This window comes from Danio rerio, chromosome 5 (assembly GCF_049306965.1).
Source record: "Danio rerio strain Tuebingen ecotype United States chromosome 5, GRCz12tu, whole genome shotgun sequence".
NCBI classification, from domain to species: domain Eukaryota; kingdom Metazoa; phylum Chordata; class Actinopteri; order Cypriniformes; family Danionidae; genus Danio; species Danio rerio.
In genome coordinates this window covers 17623583-17645410 of record NC_133180.1, presented here as the reverse complement: position 1 = coordinate 17645410, position 21828 = coordinate 17623583, and the positions used below count along the sequence as shown (strand labels likewise).

At 34.9% G+C, this 21828-nt stretch overlaps 1 protein-coding gene across 3 annotated transcripts in view; it reads left to right on the top strand.

Moving 5' to 3' along the window:
* Positions 1-21828, top strand: part of galnt9 (polypeptide N-acetylgalactosaminyltransferase 9) — a 182842-nt gene that overhangs the window by 58784 nt on the left and 102230 nt on the right. For all 3 annotated transcript variants that reach the window (XR_012406761.1, XR_012406760.1, XM_001337982.10), the window contains exon 4: positions 8020-8194. Coding sequence is in view for 1 of the 3 variants with exons in the window: in XM_001337982.10 (XP_001338018.1) it covers positions 8020-8194 (175 nt within the window). In the remaining 2 variants the exon portion in view is untranslated. The remainder of the gene's footprint in view (positions 1-8019; positions 8195-21828) is intronic.

Below are 21828 nucleotides of genomic sequence, written 5' to 3'. Positions count from 1 at the left end.
GTTGACGTAAGCATGCCCAGGCCCGATTGTAATGTAAGTGCGGGCCATCGGGAGGACAAATGTGCTTTGGCCCGGTTCGAGGCAACTGTACATAGTGTGAGTATGGTCTAAGACGTAAAGCAATGTGTGCCCATGCTTCATTTGTGGAAAATCACGTTATTATTTCATATGTCATACTTTTATTATATACAGCTACTCAGCTAACATGAAAATGACTGTCATATTTCCTTGTTACTCTGAAAGGCACCCCTCAAGAGGCTCTGATTGGTCAGCTAACATAACGTGCTGTGATTTGCAGATCGGCTCCACGTCACCAGGAAAAGTGTCACGCCCCTACAAGCACGTGCTTTTTCCCTGTGTAAATACTGTCAGTCAGAGTAGCTGTTAGTCGTTATCAGTTTGTGCCTGAATCAGACAGAAAATGACAGAGGACCAAGCTGTGTAGCGAATTAAGCTCATTAAATTATTAATATTCATAATTTTTAAAAACAAGGTATTTTTTAATTATGAATATTTGGATTGACTTTATTGTTAATGGTAGCTGAACTAAAATTACATTTAATTAAACTGCTAGTCTGTCAGAGGCTACAATTTATTTGTCTATTAATTCAAAGAATAATTCATCTTACTACATTAACAGTTCACTACATTAAGAGTTCAAGTAACTTGTTCTGTGTGTAAAAAGCAAGCAATCTGTGTGGGCTCAAACATTTAATAATGGTAACACCAAGGTATAGACAACACATGTATTTACAAGCATGCATTTATAAAAGAGAAAGAGAGAGAGAGAGAGAGAGAGTGGGTGAGAGAATGTGTTACAAGTCACAAAATACAATGCATACAGTTGTTCTCTAAACCACATTAGCTGCATACATATCAAACACATGTGCTGTTATTTGAGTCAAAGTTATTAAGCAATACTAAGGGTTTTAATACCAAGAAGATTGACATACTTCCATTACATTATTCCATTGTTGCATTATTATTACATCAATGGACAGCATATTTATTCAGCTGTAAATTATGTATGAAAAAAAGTGACCCTTATGACTGGTGTTGTGGTCCTGCGTGGAACAGACATCAACTCCATCTGTTTGGTCAAATTTAAATAAACAACCAATGTAAATAATAAATATAATTTATCACACGTCTGCAACATGTACAGTTGAAATCAGAATTATTAGCCCCCCCTTTGATTTTTTTTTCTTTATTAAATATTTCCCAAATGATGTTTAACAGAGCAAAGAAATGTTCACAGTATGTCTGATAATATTTTTACTTCTGTAGAAAGTCGTATTTGTTATATTTCAACTATAATAAAAGCAGTTTTTAATTTTTTAAACACCATTTTAAGGACAAAATTATTAGCCCCTTAGGGCTATTTTGTTTTCGATAGTCTACAGAACAAACCATCGTTATACAAGAACTTTACCCTAACCTGCCTAGTTAACCTAATTAACCTATTTAAGCCTTTAAATGTCACTTTAAGCTATATAGAAGAGTCTTAAAAAATATCTATTCATATATTATTTACTGTCATCATGGCAAAGATAAAAAACGGTTATTAGAGATAAGTTATTAAAGCTATTATGTTTATAAATGTGTTGAAAAAGTGCTCTCTGTTACACAGAAAACGGAGAGAAAAAAAACAAAACAAACAAACAGGGGGGCTAATAATTCAGGGGGCTAATAATTCTGACTTTAACTGTACATTTATTGAAAATATTAATGCATAGTTCAGACTGCATGATTTTATTCCCGATTTTGGCTCGCCGACAGGTTTTGAAAAATCACAGCCAAATGCCTGAAATCACAGGCAAATCGGTACTCGTGCATGTGAGTGACAATCACACAGTATGAACTATCAAAGACATGGTCTGAGAGAATCACCGATGTCTGTGAGATATTTGGTGTACTAAATATCTGCAGCTGTCGGCGATTCAAATCATGCAGTGTGAAATGAGTATTGACTGAAAATAACATCGGCGATCGCCTACAGCCAATGAGAGAGCAACATTCACTTTTGTGTGTGTGTGTGCGTATACCTGTAGGCCAGCAGGAGACTGGGGGAGAAGTTAAAAGCGCTCATTTTTGGTTTAATTGAACCCAAGAAATGGAGGAAAAACTAGTGGAGGTTTGACAGGAGCACCCATGCCTGTTTGACGTTTCATACAGTAAGAAATTAATTAATTATCAACTTCAGTTGGAGAGAAATGGCTAATTTCCTTTAAACCCAGGTGAGCAAATATGTACACTTTCTACCCCATTAAAGGCTTCTTTCTCATTATGTAGTTAATAACAAAAAAATATACTATGTGTTTTTGGCTGTGAGACGTAGTTTGGACGAAGTCGTCGGCGATCCTTATATTGTGAAGTCATGCAGTGTGAAAGTCCCTGTCGCCGATCCATCTTGCAGTGTAAACAAAGCAGCGACGAAACACTAGCCCAGATAGTCATGCAGTGTGAAAACATCTGTGACACGACTACTTAGAAAATCGTGTAGTCTGAACTCAGCATAAGAGACCATGAGATTATAGACCATTTTGAGAGATGTAAACAACAACAGTGGTTCTAACGTATTTCCTGTTTTAATTTCTGCAGTTTCCAATCATCTAAAAAGGTCCATATATTGATAAATAATGAAGCCTTTAAGTTATGATTAATTTGCAGCTATGATGAAATAGGTGTACATTGTAGCTTAAATAGGGTAATTAGGTTAACGACTCAAGTTTTGTTGATTAGGCAAGTCATTGGTCAACATAGGTTTTTTCTGTTGCTAATTGGAAAAACAGATCTTAAGTGGTCTAATTAGAGTTGTAAAATATATTTTAAGAACCACCAAGCACCACATGTGCAACTAAAAATCTAATACAAAGTCACATACATCTTGAAAGGGCTAATTTAGCAACATATTTAAATTTTTTGGTGTAATATGCCTTTAAGCTTTATTTCTCCCAAAGCATGGTGTCACACGTACACATGTGCATCCATGAGGAAAATGGCTTTCTTTAATTGCATTAATTGCTATTCCAGCGCCATATGCAGCCTTCACTAGCTATCGTGTGTGGTTGTATATCAAACCAGGGTTCTTGATATGCGCAGAGGAAAAATGATAAAGCCTCCCATGTTGATTAAATAAAGCAAAGCAATCCCTTTGCCACAGCTCATCTATCAGGATCAGCAGGGATTTCAAATATGTTGGTAATGCTCGATTTTGATCCGCTGCGTTCCAGAACCTCTTTTTGCGTTTCAGTTTAGAGCATGATGGATGGATAGTTGTTCTTCATTGATGGGTGACTGTTTATTAAAAAAAATCAGACTCGTGATTCTTAATTTCAGTCTTGTTCCAAACGCACCAGAGGGAATCCTATAAGTTTGCATAGCACATTTGTGTGTGTCTGTGTCTGTCTGTGTGTGTGTGTGTGTGTGTGTGTGTGTGTGTGTGTGTGTGTGTGTGTGTGTGTGTGTGTGTGTGTGTGTGTGTGTGTGTGTGTGTGTGTGTGTGTGTGCGTGTGCTAAATTTTATTTTCTGCCCGCCGTATTATGACCATGTTTTAATACCCAAAGCTTAGCTGACAATAAAATCTGTCATTGTAAATATAATTAATTAACATGTTTATGTGCTGTACACTCATAATACATTTTAATCTGACATTTGAATACAAAGAAATGCCCAAACCACATTCCCAAAATGATTGAAAACAAAATCAAAGTTGAAATAGTAGAAGACATTTGACATATTTTGATTACAAAGAGGCATCTTTTAAACAGCAAACATAAAAACTCACATTACATATTTGCTGTATGTTATGCAAAACAAATAGATTTTTAATTTATTAATATTTACTTGGATTGTTCTGTATTTACTGTTCAAGTATCTTGTTAAGTGTACGTCATATATTTCACCCTGGATGACAAAACCCAAATATACTGCACAAAAATACTAGTCAAAAATACAATGTATGGGTCAATATCTTTCTTTTATGCCAAAAATCATAGAGCATTAAGTAAAGATTGTGTTCCATGAAAAATATTAGAAATTTCCTACTGTAAATATAGCTTAATTAATTTTAGATCACAAATATGCACAGCAAAGAACTTTTTTCATCTTTAAAGTGGATTTTCAAAATATTTAGAATTTCCTAAATATTGAGATTGTAAAATCGTTATATCACTAGTATAAATATTACCCTATCCTAACAAACTATACATCAGTGGAGCCCTTATTTATTCAGCTTTCACATTATGTATGAAATCAAAAGTGACCCTTATGACTGGTTGTGTGGTCCTGGATCATGTATCAACTTGACAGATGTGGAACACAAATATACATTTATTGGAAATAATACGATTTGGGCCTGAATACTGCTAGGCTACCAGAAAACCATGAAATACTGTTTATTTAATTTGTAAATGTGTTCTTCTGTGTTTATCGAAGCGTGTGATTGGTTTATCATACTTTACCTGTTTGCAAAATCATCCCAATTAATCTAATTTAAAAATTTTAATGACCCATTCATTTAATCTAGTGAAAGCATAAACTACCTGACAAAAGTCTAGTAGGAACAACAAATAATAGCTTCTAGTTGATCATTTGGAAAAGTAATAGAAGGTAGATTTTCCAGATGAATCATCTGTTGAACTGCATCCTAATCCTCACAAATACCACAGCAGACCTATTGGAACCCGCATGGACCCAAGATTCTTATAGAAATCAGTCAAGTTTGGAGAAAGGAAAAATCATGGTTTGGGTTACTTTCAGTATGGGGGCATGTGAGATCTGAGTGGATGGCAGCATCAACAGTCTGAGGTAACAAGACATTTGTGCTGCCCATTAAATTACAAACCAAAAAGGAAAGTGCAAATTTTTCAGCAGGATAGCACTCCTTCTCATGCTTCAGTTCCTGAAAGTAAAGAAGGTCAAGGTGCTCCAGAATTGGCCAGCCCAGTCACCAGACATGAACATTATTGAGAATGTCTGAGCAAGATGTAGAAGGAGGCATAGAAGATGAATCCAAAGAATCTTGATAAACTCCAGGAGTCCTGCAAGAACACTTTCTTTGCATGATCATGTTTTATTTTGGGAAAATAAGCATAATCCAGAGGCCTTTGCCTTTTATATAAACCATTTCTGATAACAAATGATCAACTAGAAGTCAAGTTATTATTTGTTGTTCCTAAAAGTTGGATAGAAAACAAGACTTGTTTCTGGTATGGTTCTCAGTATCACAATATGTACCTTGTTAAAAAAAATCTGTAATTTTACGTTATATTTCCGAAAACTGGGGTGCTGCAAAGAAAAAGTAAAATAACGGTCATTAAATTACAGAAATTTTCTTAAATTTAAATTTCTGGTAAGTTTATGTAATTCAATATCTGTTATTTTACGGTAAATGTCAGTAATTTAACTGCTGTTATTTTACTGGGTTTTTTAGACACCCCTGCTGCCGGAAATAACCACACAATTGCAGATTTTTTTATAGTGTAGACAGTTTTAAGGGATGTAAACAACAACAATGGTTCTAATGTATTTGTGTATTATTTTTTTTTAATTCGACAGCTTCCGAGATTCCAGAAAGATCCACATATTGATACATAATGTTATAATAACAAAATTAAGTTATGATTGAATGTTCATGGGCCAATGACATCACCACATTGAAACAATCTATGGTATGGTATATTCATAAAATATATATTTGTGCTAAATGTTCATTCAAATGTTTGCTTAAAAACAAATGTTTATGGATGTTTATGTACAAATTCCTACATTTTGCTCAGAGAAATTTCAAGTCATATTTTTGGCTGATTAAGTCCAGTGGCAGGTTTCCCCATTGCCCCCATTGAAACACTAAAATGTTAATGGTTCTCCTGAGCTGATGAATGAGAGGGGAAGGCAGTTGTGTGCATCAGTGCCTTAAAGAGTGCTCTGTTCCTTCTTATTTCTCTCCCCATAGAAACTAGAGCACTCAGCAACCTGCAGGAAAGAGCCCAAACACTCATCTGTCTTCCTTGAGTGTGTGTACGTGTGTGTGTGTGTGTGTGTGTGTGTGTGTGTGTGTGTGTATGTGTGTGTGTGTGTATGTGTGTGTGTGTGTTTGTGTGTGTTTGAGTGTGTGCGTGCTCTCCTTGCACTCCATTTGTTTACCTCCCAGAGTTCTTATTGAATGAGGACAGATCGCTAACTCTGAGAGACTCAAGAAGTGGGGAGATGCAGGCTGATTTATTTACCATGTCATCTATAGTGCCACTAAAACCTGCCTTTTTTCTTTTATGCTGCAGGGTTTATCATACAGAATTCAACACAGGGCTCTACCTGAAATCCTGAACATTTTTTTCCAATGTTTATTTTGGTTCAGGTTCACTAGTTGAAGTGTCTGTGGTGTTTCTTAGCCTTGTGGACTTAGAAAGTGAACTCTTAAAACACTTCTTATTTTCTTTTTTCTTATTGTAAGTTGCCTGCTCATTAATATATAAGCGTATAGTTTTTGTCTAAATAATCATGATGAAAATTAAACACTTAATTTTTTAAAAATAAATTTTTTGTTTTGTTAAAATACAATACTTAATCTCTTAAATACTTATTTTATGCATCCAACAGCTTACATAATTAATAAATCCACGCATATTCAATTGATTAATTAAGCCTACTGAGATTTTAAAAAAGGTTAAAAATAAATACAAATAGATTTGATTATATATAGCTTACTTTTTCACATAGTGTACCATATCTTATCTCTCTCACTCTGTTTCTTTTTCTTATTTTTATTTATTTATTAATATAGTATCTTGGATATATTTATTTTTAAATATTATATTTTTTTCGCACATTTCAAATTTTATTTCAAGTGTACTACTCCATATTTCAATAGGACACTTGTTATGCGTCCTTGGTAACAGGGATGCCATTGTCCCTGTTTTGAAGGATGGAGTATTTTATAATTTCACTGATTAGAACACTTTAATCTATTTCAGAATAATGTAAATATAAATATGTCAGAACAAGATGTCAGTTGCTTATTCACCAACGTCACATTAGACCTACCATTTGTGTGTAATGACAAAACAGGTGATTTTGCTGAATTTTTTTAATTATAAGGCTGAACGGCATGAAATGCCATCAGTATACAGGGATTTTCCAATATTGCTCTGCTGCAATCGGGATATCGCAATAATTAACCCCAAAAATGCCAAAGCAACACAAACACTACCAGATTATTGTTGTGTTTGTGATAAGGAAAAACGCTGAACACATGCAGGCATTTCTTCTTTCTTTTTACTAAACTAGTCTGCAGTAATGAAAACAGGAGACACATTAGAAACAAGCAGATGGCCAATCCCAAGTAACTCATGGTTATACAAAGAGTGGCCATCACAAAATACATACATTCTTGATTTCTGAGTCCCATCCCACACTCAAAACACTACAATTGTATGATATAAATACAACACTACAACATACAAAAGAGAGAGATTGACTCAGATCACTTACCTGTGTAATAATGATTTGATCAACTTTAGTTAGAAATTACGCTTTTTTTTTTTTTTTTTCTTAGGGCTTATTATGCGGTCTATGTTGCCATCTTGTGGATAACCAAGGTCAGCCATCTTTGGTCTGCTCAATGACAGGCTAATGGCCGCCGACACAGAAATTATAAATATTTGAACATAGGCACTATCCTTATAAATAAACTGCATAGTTGCAATCTAAACAACTACATTCTCGACAAAAAAGCCTCAAAACTACATTATGTCGTCCAACAGCTGCAATATTTGTCAAAATGTAGAGTGTCCTCTGCTTGTTGCTGTATGTGTGCAGAGTAATACACAAGGGTGACGAGTGAAGAGGCTGGACTAATGCTGTTTTTTTAGCCAATCAGATTCAAGAACCAGACAGAATATATATATTTCTGATAAACATGAGATATAAGATTATAAATTGTGATGTAGAAGGTTTTTATTTCGCATTATTATTATTATTATTATTTTTTATTTTTTATTTTTTTATTTTTCTCACAGTGGAGCTAAAGTTCAATCTGGATCATTATGTGAATAAACGATATCCTGGCCTGGTGAAGATCGTGAGGAACAGTAAGAGAGAAGGCCTCATTCGTGCCAGGATTCACGGCTGGAACGCAGCCACTGCTCCTGTTGTAGGCTTCTTTGACGCTCACGTGGAGTTCAACACAGCCTGGTAAGTGCCATTCAGTCTATTATTATTTCATGAGGCATTGTCTCGCCACTCAGAATATTACACTGGTATGCTGCACCATAAAGGCTTGATTTATCAAAGAATATTCAATGCGACATCAATGGTAACTTAGACTTCGGTGAAGAAAGCCGCCTGATGGGCTTTTATCTAAAGCATCTGTCAAAAATGAACTCCTAGATTTATTATCTCAGAAATGGATGAGTGAGACGTGCTGCAAATTAAATAAGCTTTTTTTTTCTCTCTCTGATGGTAATGGGCTTCCCTGCTAAAAATATGTACGGGATTTCAAAGCTGATGGCTTGGGGGTTAACACGATTGCATCCAACAAGAAAGTCCCTGGTTTGAGTCCCAGCTGGGCCAGGAAGCCTTTCTGTGTAGAATTTGCTAATTCTCTCCATGTTTGCATGGGTTTCTTCCGAGTGCTCTGGTTTTATCCATAGTTCAAAGACATGCATATACAGTTAAAGTCAAAATTATCAGCCCTCCTGTGAATTTTTCCAAATATTTCCCAAATGATGTTTAACAGGAGACCTTCCAGATCAGGTCTTATTTGTTTTATTCCGGCTAAAATAAAAGCATTATTATTATTTTTTTTAAAAACTTAAAAAAAAAAACATTATTAGTTGCAGGGGCGGACTTAATAAATAAGCGAGGTAAGCAGCTGTTTAGGGCTCTGGGAAATTTAGAGGGCCCTGACCAATGCTAAGAAGCCTATATTAATCATATAGCTCTTTTAAACATTTTATTTTATACATATGTTGTAAAAATCTGTCTGTAACTGTTATGATTTTAGCGTTATTACTTCTTTTCAAAACCGGGGTCCTCATGAATAATGAAATGTTCCTTCTGTACTGCACATGCGCGAGGTGTGAGCACTTCAGTCAAATCGAATTTAGCGACTTTTCAGACCCCCCCATATTATTTACTGTCATCATGACAAAGGTAAAAAAACTAATACAATAAAATAATTAGTTATTAAAACCATTACGTTTAGAAATGTGTTGAAAAAAATCTTTCCATTAAACAATGATTGGGGAAAAATATATATACATTCAGAGGGGCTAATGATTCAGGAGGGCTAATAATAATTATAATAATCTAGGGGTTGCATGAGATACTGCGCTTTTAGGGCTGGGTTACTTTTTTGTTGTTGTTTTTTATCATCAAAAACAGGATGAGACTAATGTTCCAAAGCAGTTTTATAGAATCCATTCAATGTTAGGTAAGCAAAGTATGCAGAATTTGCAGACATTTATTGATGCTGAATGAAAGAAACGAGAGTTAAATTCATTCATTCTATTCTTTCGACTTAGTCCCTTGTTTGTCAGGAGTCGCCACAGCTGAATGGACCGCCATCTATTCCAGCATATGTTTTACGCAGCGGATGCCATTCCAGTCACAACCCAATACTGGGAAACACCCATACACTCTCATATTCACACATGCATTCATAAAGTACGGCCATTTTAGTTTATCCAATTCACCTATAGTGCATGTGTTTGGACTGTGGGGGAAACGAGAGCACCCAGAGGAAACCCACGTGAACACATGTAGAACATGCAAACTCTGCACAGAAACGCCAACTGTTCTAGCCGGAACTTGAACCAGCGGCCTTCTTGCTGTGAGGACCACTTAGCCACTGTGCTGCCCTGAAAAGCAAATACTTTTCACATTTTGCTTTTAATTGTGAAAGGTATAACTGCAGAGGTGCATTGTATACACTCTTGCTTTGAGTTTGTAGGTTTTTTTTTTTTTTTTTGCTATTTCGGTGTCATTTTTGGTGCCATTTAGTTCACAGCCCAAAATTTTAAGGGCAGCACGGTGTTGCAGTGGGTTGCATTACTCCTGTTTATAAGGTGGACTTATTTCTAAGATTTCTGAAACTGGGACTTATATCACCACTATGTAACCACCTCTCAGTGCTGTAATTATTGTCATTCTAATATGCTAATTGTTTGGTATTTATGTTGGCCTTTTATTTTGTGTTATTTATTTTATTTTATTTGTATTGTGACTATTTATGACTTCTTTACCCTTCTCCTATTCTTTGGACACCAATTGGATAATCTGTCCTCTGAGGTGGTATAGGGCCATGCAGAAATCAGTGCATTCATACAGTCTTCAATACATGGAGGATGAGAAAGCTAATTCATTCAAAATATTTTAATGTGTATTCTGAAAACAAACCCAAGATTTTAGTGGATTGGAACGACTTAACGGAATGTATTTATTTTTTGGGTGAACTAGCGCTTTGAAAGTTTAATTAATAAAGGCAGATGTGGTTTGTATATGGCAGCTGCTACAAAATATGAAACAAATATGTTTTGGTTATAATGGTGAATAAATACAATGTTTGAGCTTATCTAAACCACAAAACTGCTCCAAAGTGCTGATTTTTGTGGTACTCACCATACTCACAATCCATAAAATGATCTCAAGCATCCTTCATCTGTCATCTCCTTCAGCAATGAGTTCTCATTAAGGCCTCCCATTAGTGTGATATGACCTCCATTTGGGAATTATGGATTAACCATTAATGAGCCTTCCCTCTTTGTTCCACGACATAAACATGTAATGGAAAGATGATCACTGAATGTGGCCACCGATGCTGAATTTGTGGTCGGAAAGACGGGAGACACACACCTCGTTTTGGAGCCGAAATTAAATTAGAGTTTCATTATCGCTTCCTGTGTGCAAAAACTTGGATTGCTGCTTCATATAAATGGGTTTTGGTTCTTTGTGAGCTCCAAATTTCAAGGTGTGAAATGAAACAGGCTGAATGAAATGCGGCTTGCTTATTTATTTATACGGGCTCTTTCATAGTTTATTATTTCCCCCTTAAGCACTCTGCGAGAATTTAAAGTTTATTAAATTAAAAATTTAGTTTTTTCATGCTGGTTTTCCACCTTCTGGATGACTTTTGGGAATAAGCTATGTGTTATTTGCTTCTTCATATTTTAGAAACAACTCCTTGCGTTTAAAATGGGAAGAGGTTGGACTGTTGGGATGTGTTCATCGTATACCTAGGACATGTAGAACAAAACATTAAGAATAATGATTATATAATTTTCACAATTACCATGCAAGCAATATTTCAACTTTATTTCATTTCTGCACTATAAAAATTAATATGTGCTACAAGGAAATTAATATATGCTACAAGGAAGTTTTTTATCGCCCCCTTTTTACACAAATGAACCTAAGATCCAGGATTTAAGTTATTTAAATACGCAGAAGATATGGCACTTGTTGGCCGGTTGACTAAAACAGGAACAGAGAGAGAGATACCTTGTACTATAATTGTATAAATTTGCTTCTAAACTGCCGTAAAATGAGTTAACAGAAGATACATTTTTATGAATACCAAGGAGATGGTAATTAGCAGAAATGAACTAGTTCTTAGTTAGGGGTTGAAACCTTTGCTCCATGAGGGACATGAAATAGAGACAGTTGGATGTTTTAAATATTTATGAACATTTATTGATATTGGATTAACATTTGCTGGACATGTAGAATGTATTTTTTAAAAAAGCAATGCAGAGATTATATCTTATTAGGAGGTTAGAACAATTTGCTGTGAGTTTAAATATTCAGGAGATGGTATACAAGAATTTGATTAAAGGAGTTGTGAGTTTCGCATGGTATGGACTATTGCCAATTAAGGAAAAGCAAAAACTGTGTCAAGTAGTAAAATTAATTGCCAGGTGCAATTAAACGTGAAGCAAAAAACAACTAAATGAAATGTATTTAATGAAAATTAAACAGAAAGCACATGTCATTATTGAAGATTTTTCCAATCCTTTAAATATAAAATTTCTGCTTTTGCCATCAAAAAGAGGTTTTAGGCAACCTTAAGTAAATATGTAAATATATTATATTAGGTAGCCTACTATGTTAGATGGGCAATCTGCCACAATGACAAAACACACAAATAATAAATAAAGCTTCTTTATTTTAGTCTCTTGTCGAGACAAGATCCAAAATAGATCTGAAACAGTAGGCATTAAGCCAAATAAAGGTTGTATATCGCTTATTTTTTCCACAATCTTACTTTCTCTCAGATTTCACTCCCTCAGAGCATTTGACATCACGTACCTCACCCATGACATGGGTTAGGGCTTCCCCTACCGTAATACACATAAAACACTGATTGCCGTAAAACTCTTTTATGTACATCATAATACCAGCCATACATGTAGAGCACAAATAATGTCTTTCAATTCGATCACATCCAGTGGCCACCATCCTTAAACCAACCTCCATCATTGCAAGCTGCTTGCTTCTCTTCTCTGTTCCATTGCTCCATTTGTTAGATGTTTGCTCCAACTTTCTTTTGCAGTCTGAAGCGCGTCAAACGCCCAATTCGCACCACAGGATGTCTAATCGAACTTCACATGTAAAAATAATCCTCGCTTCATCCGGGTCTGCTTACTGCACAGGCTGCAAAACATTTCCACCCCACTCTCATGTAATGTTTGGATTGTGAGGGCACAGCTGACATGTAATTTTTCGAGGGACACTCAAATACATTAAGTGCATTGCGTATGCAACATCTATATGTCATGCAAAACTATTTATTGCAAATTTAAATAAATCTAATTTGACTAAATGGTTTGGAATTTCATGTTTAATAATATTATTTACATTTTTACAATTATTTTTTGTTTAAATTAAGTAAAAATTTGCAACTTTGCGACCCATGTGATGTCATGTGGGACGTAGGTTGGTAATTCGTCTATAGGTTTAGTCTGTTTGACTAATGTAAGATTACTAGAACTTTTCATTTGATTCAAATAAATTTTAAGCAGTAAGATTGTTTTACAATGTGAGCTTATATGCACAAGATGTTTGTGAATTTAATAATGTTTATATTTATTTGTAAAATTTACTAGCAATTGCAGAGTTAAAATACTTTCAAAAACCTCAGTTCAGTGTACTAAAAACAAGTGTGCTACTATTCAGTTCAGTAAAATTGTTGATGCTGCAAAATGTAACACTTTAAAGATTTAGATGTTTCAGTAGTATTACAGTAGTATTCAATATTGTTCAGTATTAATAAGTATTCCACTTGTTTTTTTTTTAATATATTGCACATTTGATAGATTGCTCAGATTTTTAATTATTATTATTTAAAGAAGCATCACACTTTAAACTTTAAAGTAACTTGATGTGATCACACTTACAAGCACAGCTTCAAAAGAAAGTAGATCGCATATTGGCAGTATGTGTCCTGCCTTGCTGGAGGTTTGACAATTAGCACTTTGATATGTCAGTTTCAAAGCAACTTGAGGCAACTAGCAGAATTCCAAAGAGGCCAATTAGTCAATATATGAACTTCAAGAGCTTCAGTCAGAGAAACTGTTAAAGTCAGCATTTACTCATACTGATGCTCAAACCAGTATGACATTGTTTTGTGAATAATAATACATATGTGTAAGAATAAGTTTCAGGTTTTTTTTTTCTTTTTTTTATCTGATACAATGAAAGTCAGTGGGTGTAGCATTGTGTTGGGCTACTTTGAATTTCATTGTTTGACAAAAGCAATTGAAAATATCTGCATGCCAAACCAGTCAAACTTTCATTCATATTTGGAGTGCTATTGACCATTCGGTACAATCACACTGATGTGTCAATGCATCAGCTGCAAAATTCAAATCTGCTTTCTATATAAAGTAAAAAAATAAAATAAAAAAAAAACTAAGCGGGGATATTTAAAACTTACATGTCCTAATGGGCCAGTGCATTGTCTGAGCTTGGGAAGGAGGCCGAGTATGTGCGGAAGGTGGAATGATACCGAGAAGAGATAGTTGGGCTCCCCTCCACGCACAGCTGTGGCTCTGGAACCCAACTTCTTAAAATGGGCTGGAATTTCTTCCACTCTGGAGTTGCCCACGGTGAGAGGCGGCGGGCTGGTGTGGGCTTGCTTATAGCTTCCCAACTTGCAGCAGCAGCAGTAATGCGGTCGATGTACTGGTCCGTTGTGGTAAAGAAGAAGCTGAGCCAAAGGCAAAGCTCTCGTTTTACCGGTCAATCTATGTTCCAACCTTTACCTATGTTCATAAGCTTTGGGTAATGATCGATAGGACAAGATCCCGGATACAAGCAGCTGAAATGAGTTTTCTTCGTAGGGTAGCAGAGCACACTCCAATAGATAAGGTGGGGAGTTCTCTCACACGGGAGGAGCTCGTAGTAAAGCTGTTGCTCCTCCACATCAAGAAAAGTCAGCTGAGGTGGCTCGGGCATCTGTTTTGGATGCCTCCTGGACGCCTACCTTGGAAGTTGTTCCAGGCATGTCCCACCGGGGAAGACCCAAGACACGCTGGAGGGACTATGCCTCTCGGCTGGCCTGGGAATGCCTCGGGATCCCCCCACAGGAGCTGGACGAAGTGTCTGGGGAGAGGGAAGTCTGGAGTTCTCTCCTAAGACTGCTGCCCCTGCAACCTGGCCCCGGATAAGCAGATAAAAATGAGATGAGATGAAATGTGAAAAAAATTCAAGATATTTTTTAATCAAATCGTTGTACTTTCAAGTCACAGTCAAGCCATGTCTATGCTTTTTCACAAGTTATAATGGATACAAGTGTCTTTATTTGTTTCAAGTACAGAAGTTGATATCCATTTTTCTCTTCACACCTGACCTTGACACCTCATTGTATCTGTTTATTCAAGTCTTCAGTGCTTTTGCTGTTAAGTCTATTAATTTCTTTGCCTGACTGTAAAACAAACAATGGTTCAGTTCTAAATGATCTAAATGAAGTAGTGCAAAAACGATTATCATATTGTATATATTGTATGCATGGTTGGAAAAATCAGCCATATGCACAGCAGGCAGGTTTAACAATATATGCAAGTTGAATTTATACTACTTATAAGTTACTGATTCAAAATATGACCTATTGATCTCTTTAATATAGAGATGCATGATTTGATTTCAATCAACAATTCAGGCAATTAAAGAACCCCTATTATGCATTATAAAAGAGTATGTGAGAGCCCAATGCGATAATCCAATAAAGAAATGCAGTTAAACAACAGCATATTACTCTACTCTTAACCCTAACACCAAGTAAAAACAATGACACACATTCAGTATTAATCCACACAGTGGCAAAAGTTTAACTGTTTTAAAAATTGACCATGCCACGCGTGTGAGGAAAAGCTAATGGTAGCTAAAGTAACGGCAAACAAGGAGTGTGAGTTCAGAAACACATTTAATTCGGTAAAGAAAGAAGCATGCGTCTCGTTTTCAGTGTAGTTTGGACGCAATATGCTAACAGCCCCATACAGATTTAACCTGGGAGATACAGTACATGCCCTGATCTACAATAGATAAGTGATTACAAGCCGAGTAAAGCGATTACAAGGTACAACATAATTTTAAATACATATTTTACAAACTACAGAAAACGAGGCTACAATTTTAATTACACTTATATTTTATAATCCGGAGGAAGAAGAAGCTGGTCCATGTAAACTGTAACAGTTACTGATAAAGTCCCATATATAATAGTCTCTGCTGCTCCTTCCTTTAATAACAAACATCCAACGAATCCCACATTGCAGTGTAGGTTATTGTATCAATCATCAGAAAAATGACAGGAACAAACACAACACTAGGTTGGCTATACTGTGGTATTGTGTGAAAATTAACTTTAACCCTTTATTCCCCACAGCCGAATCTCCATCTGATAGTGATCATCACCTCCGCTTCATAATCAGTCCTGTAATTCCCGGCACTCCACTAATGTCTGAAGGGAAAGGCACGTTCACGTTTTACCGGATCTAGCACTTCTTTTTTGGTGATGCACAGTGTCGATGTCGATGCGTATAAGCTAAATATCCGAACCAAACATGATTCATTTATTTAACTTTAAGTTGACTATTTTGTTGAAGAATCAATAGTTTTAAACACGGTGCATTCTCAGATTCAAACCTCAGCTGGATGACTTTATTTACTTAGTGCTGTGTTACACACTGCATGGAAGGTCATTTTTAAAAACCCATAATAGGGACTCTTTAAGTTTAACTAAAATAAAGTACTGATATATGATTCACGTTCTAATTCAGTCGAGGTACATAGTGGTCATATACAGTAGGTACTGGGTTTGTAGATGCTCAATAAGTAAAGCTGTGTACTCTTAAAAAATATTTGACATGGAATCAAGATTGAACCAGATTTTGGTAAAAAAAAATAATAATAATAAAAATAAAATCCCAAACAATACAATACGATACAAACATAGAAATAAATCCAAAAACAAATGAAAAGATAGTTACAGGTATGCATAATAAAAATTAAATGACAAGTAGAAAGCACTAAACTACTAAAATGTATTTAATATTTTATATAGACCATTTTGGGGGATTTAAACCAAAACAATGGTCCCAAAGTATTTCCTGTTTAACATTTTTAATTTCTATAGCTTCGGAGAATCCAAAAAGAGCCACATATTAATAAATAATTTTACGGTAGCTGTTTTAATATGAAGTTATGATTGAATTTGATAAAAAGCAAGAAATGTTCATGGGCCAATGGCATAACCACATTAAAATGGTCTATAAAAGTTTTTTTTTTTTTTTGGTGATTGCTGCTTAAAGATGCCTCAGGGGTGTTCGCTTTTCCACAGACTTCTACAGAGTGTAAAAATCTATTATTTACTATTAATACTCTATTATAAAGTATTATTGAAAAACTGGAAGCCATTCATATTCAGCCAAGTCAGTGCCTATCACTTAGAAAATTTTAGAAAATTCTAATTATTTTTAACAGACGAAAGAATCCCAAATATGTTGTGGAATAAGAATAGGGATGAGTAAATGATGACAGAAGTTTAATATTTGTGTGAACTTTCCTTTGAGACTCTTAATGGAGCTATCAATGTCAACGAAGAACCTTTGTTTCTTAAATATTTGATCCCTGCACAAATAGTCTTGAGCTCAGACTTTGTGGCTGTGTTTACTTGATGTGCATAGTAATTCCTTTAGTGAACCAGTCTCCGAGAGAGCTTGCAAATAAACAGTGTTATCAGTGAGCACAGTTCATTCCTCGCTTTTATCCGTTCCCAAGAGGAATAGATGGACCTTTCTTAGCACAGTTGCTAAGTGCCTTAAAAGTGACTTCTCAAAAATGACCACAGATCTGAATTCTTTGAGTTTGGAAAAAAAAAAACATCACAATCTTTTACAAAGCTCAGATTTATGGCAGGGCTGCTGTTCAGAATCCTTTTGTTTCCAAGGCCAGCACACAAAGACATAACCTGGTGTGTGGAGTGTAAAACCTGGACCCCTGGGCAATGGAAGAAGTATTACGTTCTGACAAGTTTTATTTTTTTCAACCTTACATCCAGAACCCAATTCACTGTTGCTGGCTTTCATGCACAGAGGGGGATCAGTAATATTATGCAGTCATTTTATGGAAGTCATGTTGTGCATTGGCTCTTTTTGGCTCGAAAATGTTTTATCTAAAGTACAATAAAAACCCAAAGAAAGCGAATATAATTCCAGTTTTCGACTATAATTAGTTTTAACATGTAAGCTATTATTATGCTATAAGTACTGACCCTTTATAAGTGTGTGTGGTGAATAAAAAATATTTAATTACCTTTGTTTCATTACATTTAATTACTACCACCAGACTTTTGATTGCTTGTTAACTTTCATAATTAAAGGTTGACTAGATATGTTTGTAAAGTATATGCCATCAGAACAGCTTTTGTAATTATCTTTATTTTAATCATGCTGCAAAAGTTATTTATATACTGTAAGTGTGCTGACTTCTAGAGTAAAACTGTTTTAATGTGCCAACATGGGCAATATATTTACAGTTGCAGGACAATTATGTGAACACTTTGGTATTACTTGGATTTCTGCTTGATTCTGGAGCATCTGGATGTTCCACAACACAGCTGGAAAAATATTTTATGGACCAAATGAAACCAAAATTGAGTTATTTGGACATAGATAGGGCTAAACAGAATCTGCTGAAATTTTTTGCTATTTGCTTTGCTATTCGCGTAATGTCAAGCAAAGCGGGTCCAACCTCTATATCAAACTGTATGGGGAGACTCAACAAATGGCCATAATAAACATTTAAAATCATAATCATAATATACACAGTTGAAGTCAGAATTATTAGCCCCCCTTTGAATTTCGTGTTTTATATATTTCCCAAATAATGTTTAATAGGGCAAGAAAATTTTAAGTGTGTCTGATAATATTTTTTCTTCTGGGGAAAGTCTTATTTGTTTTATTTCGGCCAAAATAAAAGTAGTTTTATTACTTAAAAAAATAAAAACATTTTAAGGTCAATATTATTAGACCCTTTAAGCTCTATTTTTTTCAGATTGTCGACAGAACAAACCACTGTTATACAATAACTTGCCTAATTACCCTAACCTGCCTAATTAACCTAGTTAAGCCTTTAAATTTAACTTTAAGCTGTATAGAAGTGTCTTGAAAAATATCTAGTCAAATATTATTTACTGTCATCACGGCAAAGATAAAATAAATCAGATATTAGAAATGAGTTATTAAAACTATTAAGTTTAGAAATGTGTTCCCTTTGGTAAACATAAATTGGGGAAAAAATAAACAGAGGTGGGGAGGGGCTAATAAATCTGACTTCAACTGTATATCCCTGCCTGATATCCGAAGGTCAGAAAGAGATTATTTTTTATAAATTGTTCAAATTTTGATATTTGTGATGCAGCAAGCCCAGAGACTGTTGTGCATATGAAATTTGCTTTAATGTGTAATCTGACTAAAACGTGGTCATAAACAAATATTTTCTCAATTCAAATGATTAGCGGCTTGGACCAAGAAACAGTATTCTACACGTCACTGATACGTCATGACTTAACACGCAGATATCTGCAGATAATTTTGTAAAAAATATGTGGAAGGATTTTAGGAGTATCATAACTAAAAACTTAATATACTGTATGAAATAAAAAATTTTTACATTTTGAACTTTTATGTAATGTTTACATTGCACATCCATACAGATCCACTTATTCGGTAAACAAAGTAAGTCTCTCATATTATATATACTAAAAGATAGAAAATAATACTAATTACTGTTTCCTGCACAAATTGCTGTTATCAACTGAAAAACAGAATTAAAAAAATTATTATGACATTTTGCAGGTAAACTAAAGACTATCTGCTCTGCCACTAAAGCTCAACTGAGGATGGGTGATGCAACAGGACAACGACCCAAAGTAATCATTAAAAGAATAGCTTCAATAGAAGAAAATACACCTTCTGGAGTGGCCCAGTCACAGGCCTGAACTCAACCTGATTGAGATCCTGTGTCATGTCCTCAATAGAGCAATTCACACCAGACATCCCAAGAGTATTGCTGAACTGAAACAGTTTTGTAAAGAGGAATGGTTTAAAATCCCTCCTGACTGTTGTGCAGTTCTGATCTCCAACTACAGGAAATGCTTATTTGAGGTTATTGAAGCCAAAGGAGGGTCAACTAATTATTAAACCCAAAGGTTTACATGCTTTTATACCCTGAACTGTGAATATTTACATGTTGTGTTAAAAAAACAAAACAAAACAAAAAAATAAATAATATAAAAGGATAATATTTCTGTGGTCTTATTTTAAGCAGACTTTTTCTTACTGTGTTTTTCTGTTGTTGGGACTTTGTAACTTGGACGCTGGACAACGAAGTTGAGGATCCAAGTGCAGTACTTTATTACACAGAGAATGGTCAGGCAGGCAATGGTCACAATCAGGAGCAAACGGTAACATACAGGGAAATCCAGAAGCATAGTCAGATAACAGGCGGCAGACAGAATAAACAATTAAACAAGGCGAGGGTCGAAAGACGGAGAGTCTAAACATGGAAAACGCTTTCTAATGTTACAGCGTATGTACCAATAATCAGCAATGTCTGAGAGTGTGTGCACTGTTTATATGGTCCATGTAATCAGTCATGAGTAGCTCCCAACTATGTGTGCTTAATCAATTGAGAACGGTGACAGATTTGTGTGAGTGGTGCCTGATAGGAGCTGTAGTTCATATGGTGGCAGAATTGTTTTTTGAGTGAAAGTGAATGTTCTCTAGCGATCTACAGTATGTGGGTTAGATAGCTGGTGATCGTGACAGACTTGGATGAAGATCAGAACACATGTTCTGTGAAATGTATGATGCAGAAATCCAAGTGATTCCAAAGTTTTTACATAATTTTTCTTGCAACTTTCTATTTATTTAATATTTTATATGCAAATATACAGTAACTTGTTTAGACAAAAAAGTTTTCTGTATTAAATCTAAAGCTTGGCCAGAAAGTTGTGAAAATATACAACCACAAATCATCACCCTGTACAAATCTACAATTTCATTAAACACAACAATTATGAATATAGATTGTTTTAAAATTGACACAAGATGAAAGATTAACTTTAATGACGTGATTAGATTTATGCAAGCATTATTAATGAAATATGCCATTGTACTAGAACAGTGCAGTGCATTAATTCGTTTTAGTGCATGTGTCCACTTATAACTCCAAGTATTCATGGACATGTAAAATAAGTACAATACTTTTCCAAGTACAATTGCACACTGTATGTATGTGTAATTTAATATGTATTTTATAGAGCTCTAGCTCGTGAACTATGTGATTTTCTAAAGGTGTTTCCATCTTTAGTGTGAGTGACACTTCTGGACAGCACATAAATTATACTACAGCCTGTAATTCCACCCTAATTTGAGCTTGTCGGTCTTTCAGATTCAGAACAGAACTGTGTGAGAGAGTGATATAAAGCCAGTCCAGTGGGTCAGCTATGTCTTACACAAAACATTTACTCCAGCACAGAACATACTGTTCTAAATCCATGCATTATTCATGCAAGTGCCTTATCGAGGCAATGCTGAATTGAAATAACAGGAATTGAGGTTTTAAGACCTTTTAAAGAAGACATTTCCAGGTCGTTGTTCAAAAATGTCCATGCCAAATCAGGTTCTTTGTGCATTCGGTGTGGTTTTTAGATGAGTAGCTTTAAACTTTTTTGACTTTCATATAGCTAAAATTATATAAAGAACAAGTCTCTTCCATACATAAAAATGGATATTGAATTTATTTTTAAATGCATCCTATAACAAAATTCTCTATTTATAAAGGTCAAATGTAAATATAATGTTTTATCTGTACAACTGTACAAAAAAAGAAGCAAAAAGAGTTGACCAGGGTGTGAAGGGTCTTCCCTTTCAGTAGAGAAAATTAGTCTAAACTGATCTGTACTGTAAATTTTACAAATAAAAATAATATGTTTATGTAAAGATAAAATTAATTGCCCGTACAATGGTTCATTCTATTGTAATATGTTATAGCAAAACATAGGTCATGTGTGAAAGTATTCAGTTATTGGTCTGAAACTGGCAGATCTAGACTACAGACTAAACATTTCAAAGGTCACTTTGTTTTGGAAGATAGTTTATAGTGTATTATAATGCAGCTGAAAAGTCAAGCTAAATTAGATTCAAAGTGTGTATTTTAACAGACGCCTTTGCTTACACATGGAAGTTAAACAGTAAAACAGTAAGTGCAATGTTTTATAATCATGCATTTATCAGTGCAGGGATGCAAACCCTTTATATCCACCA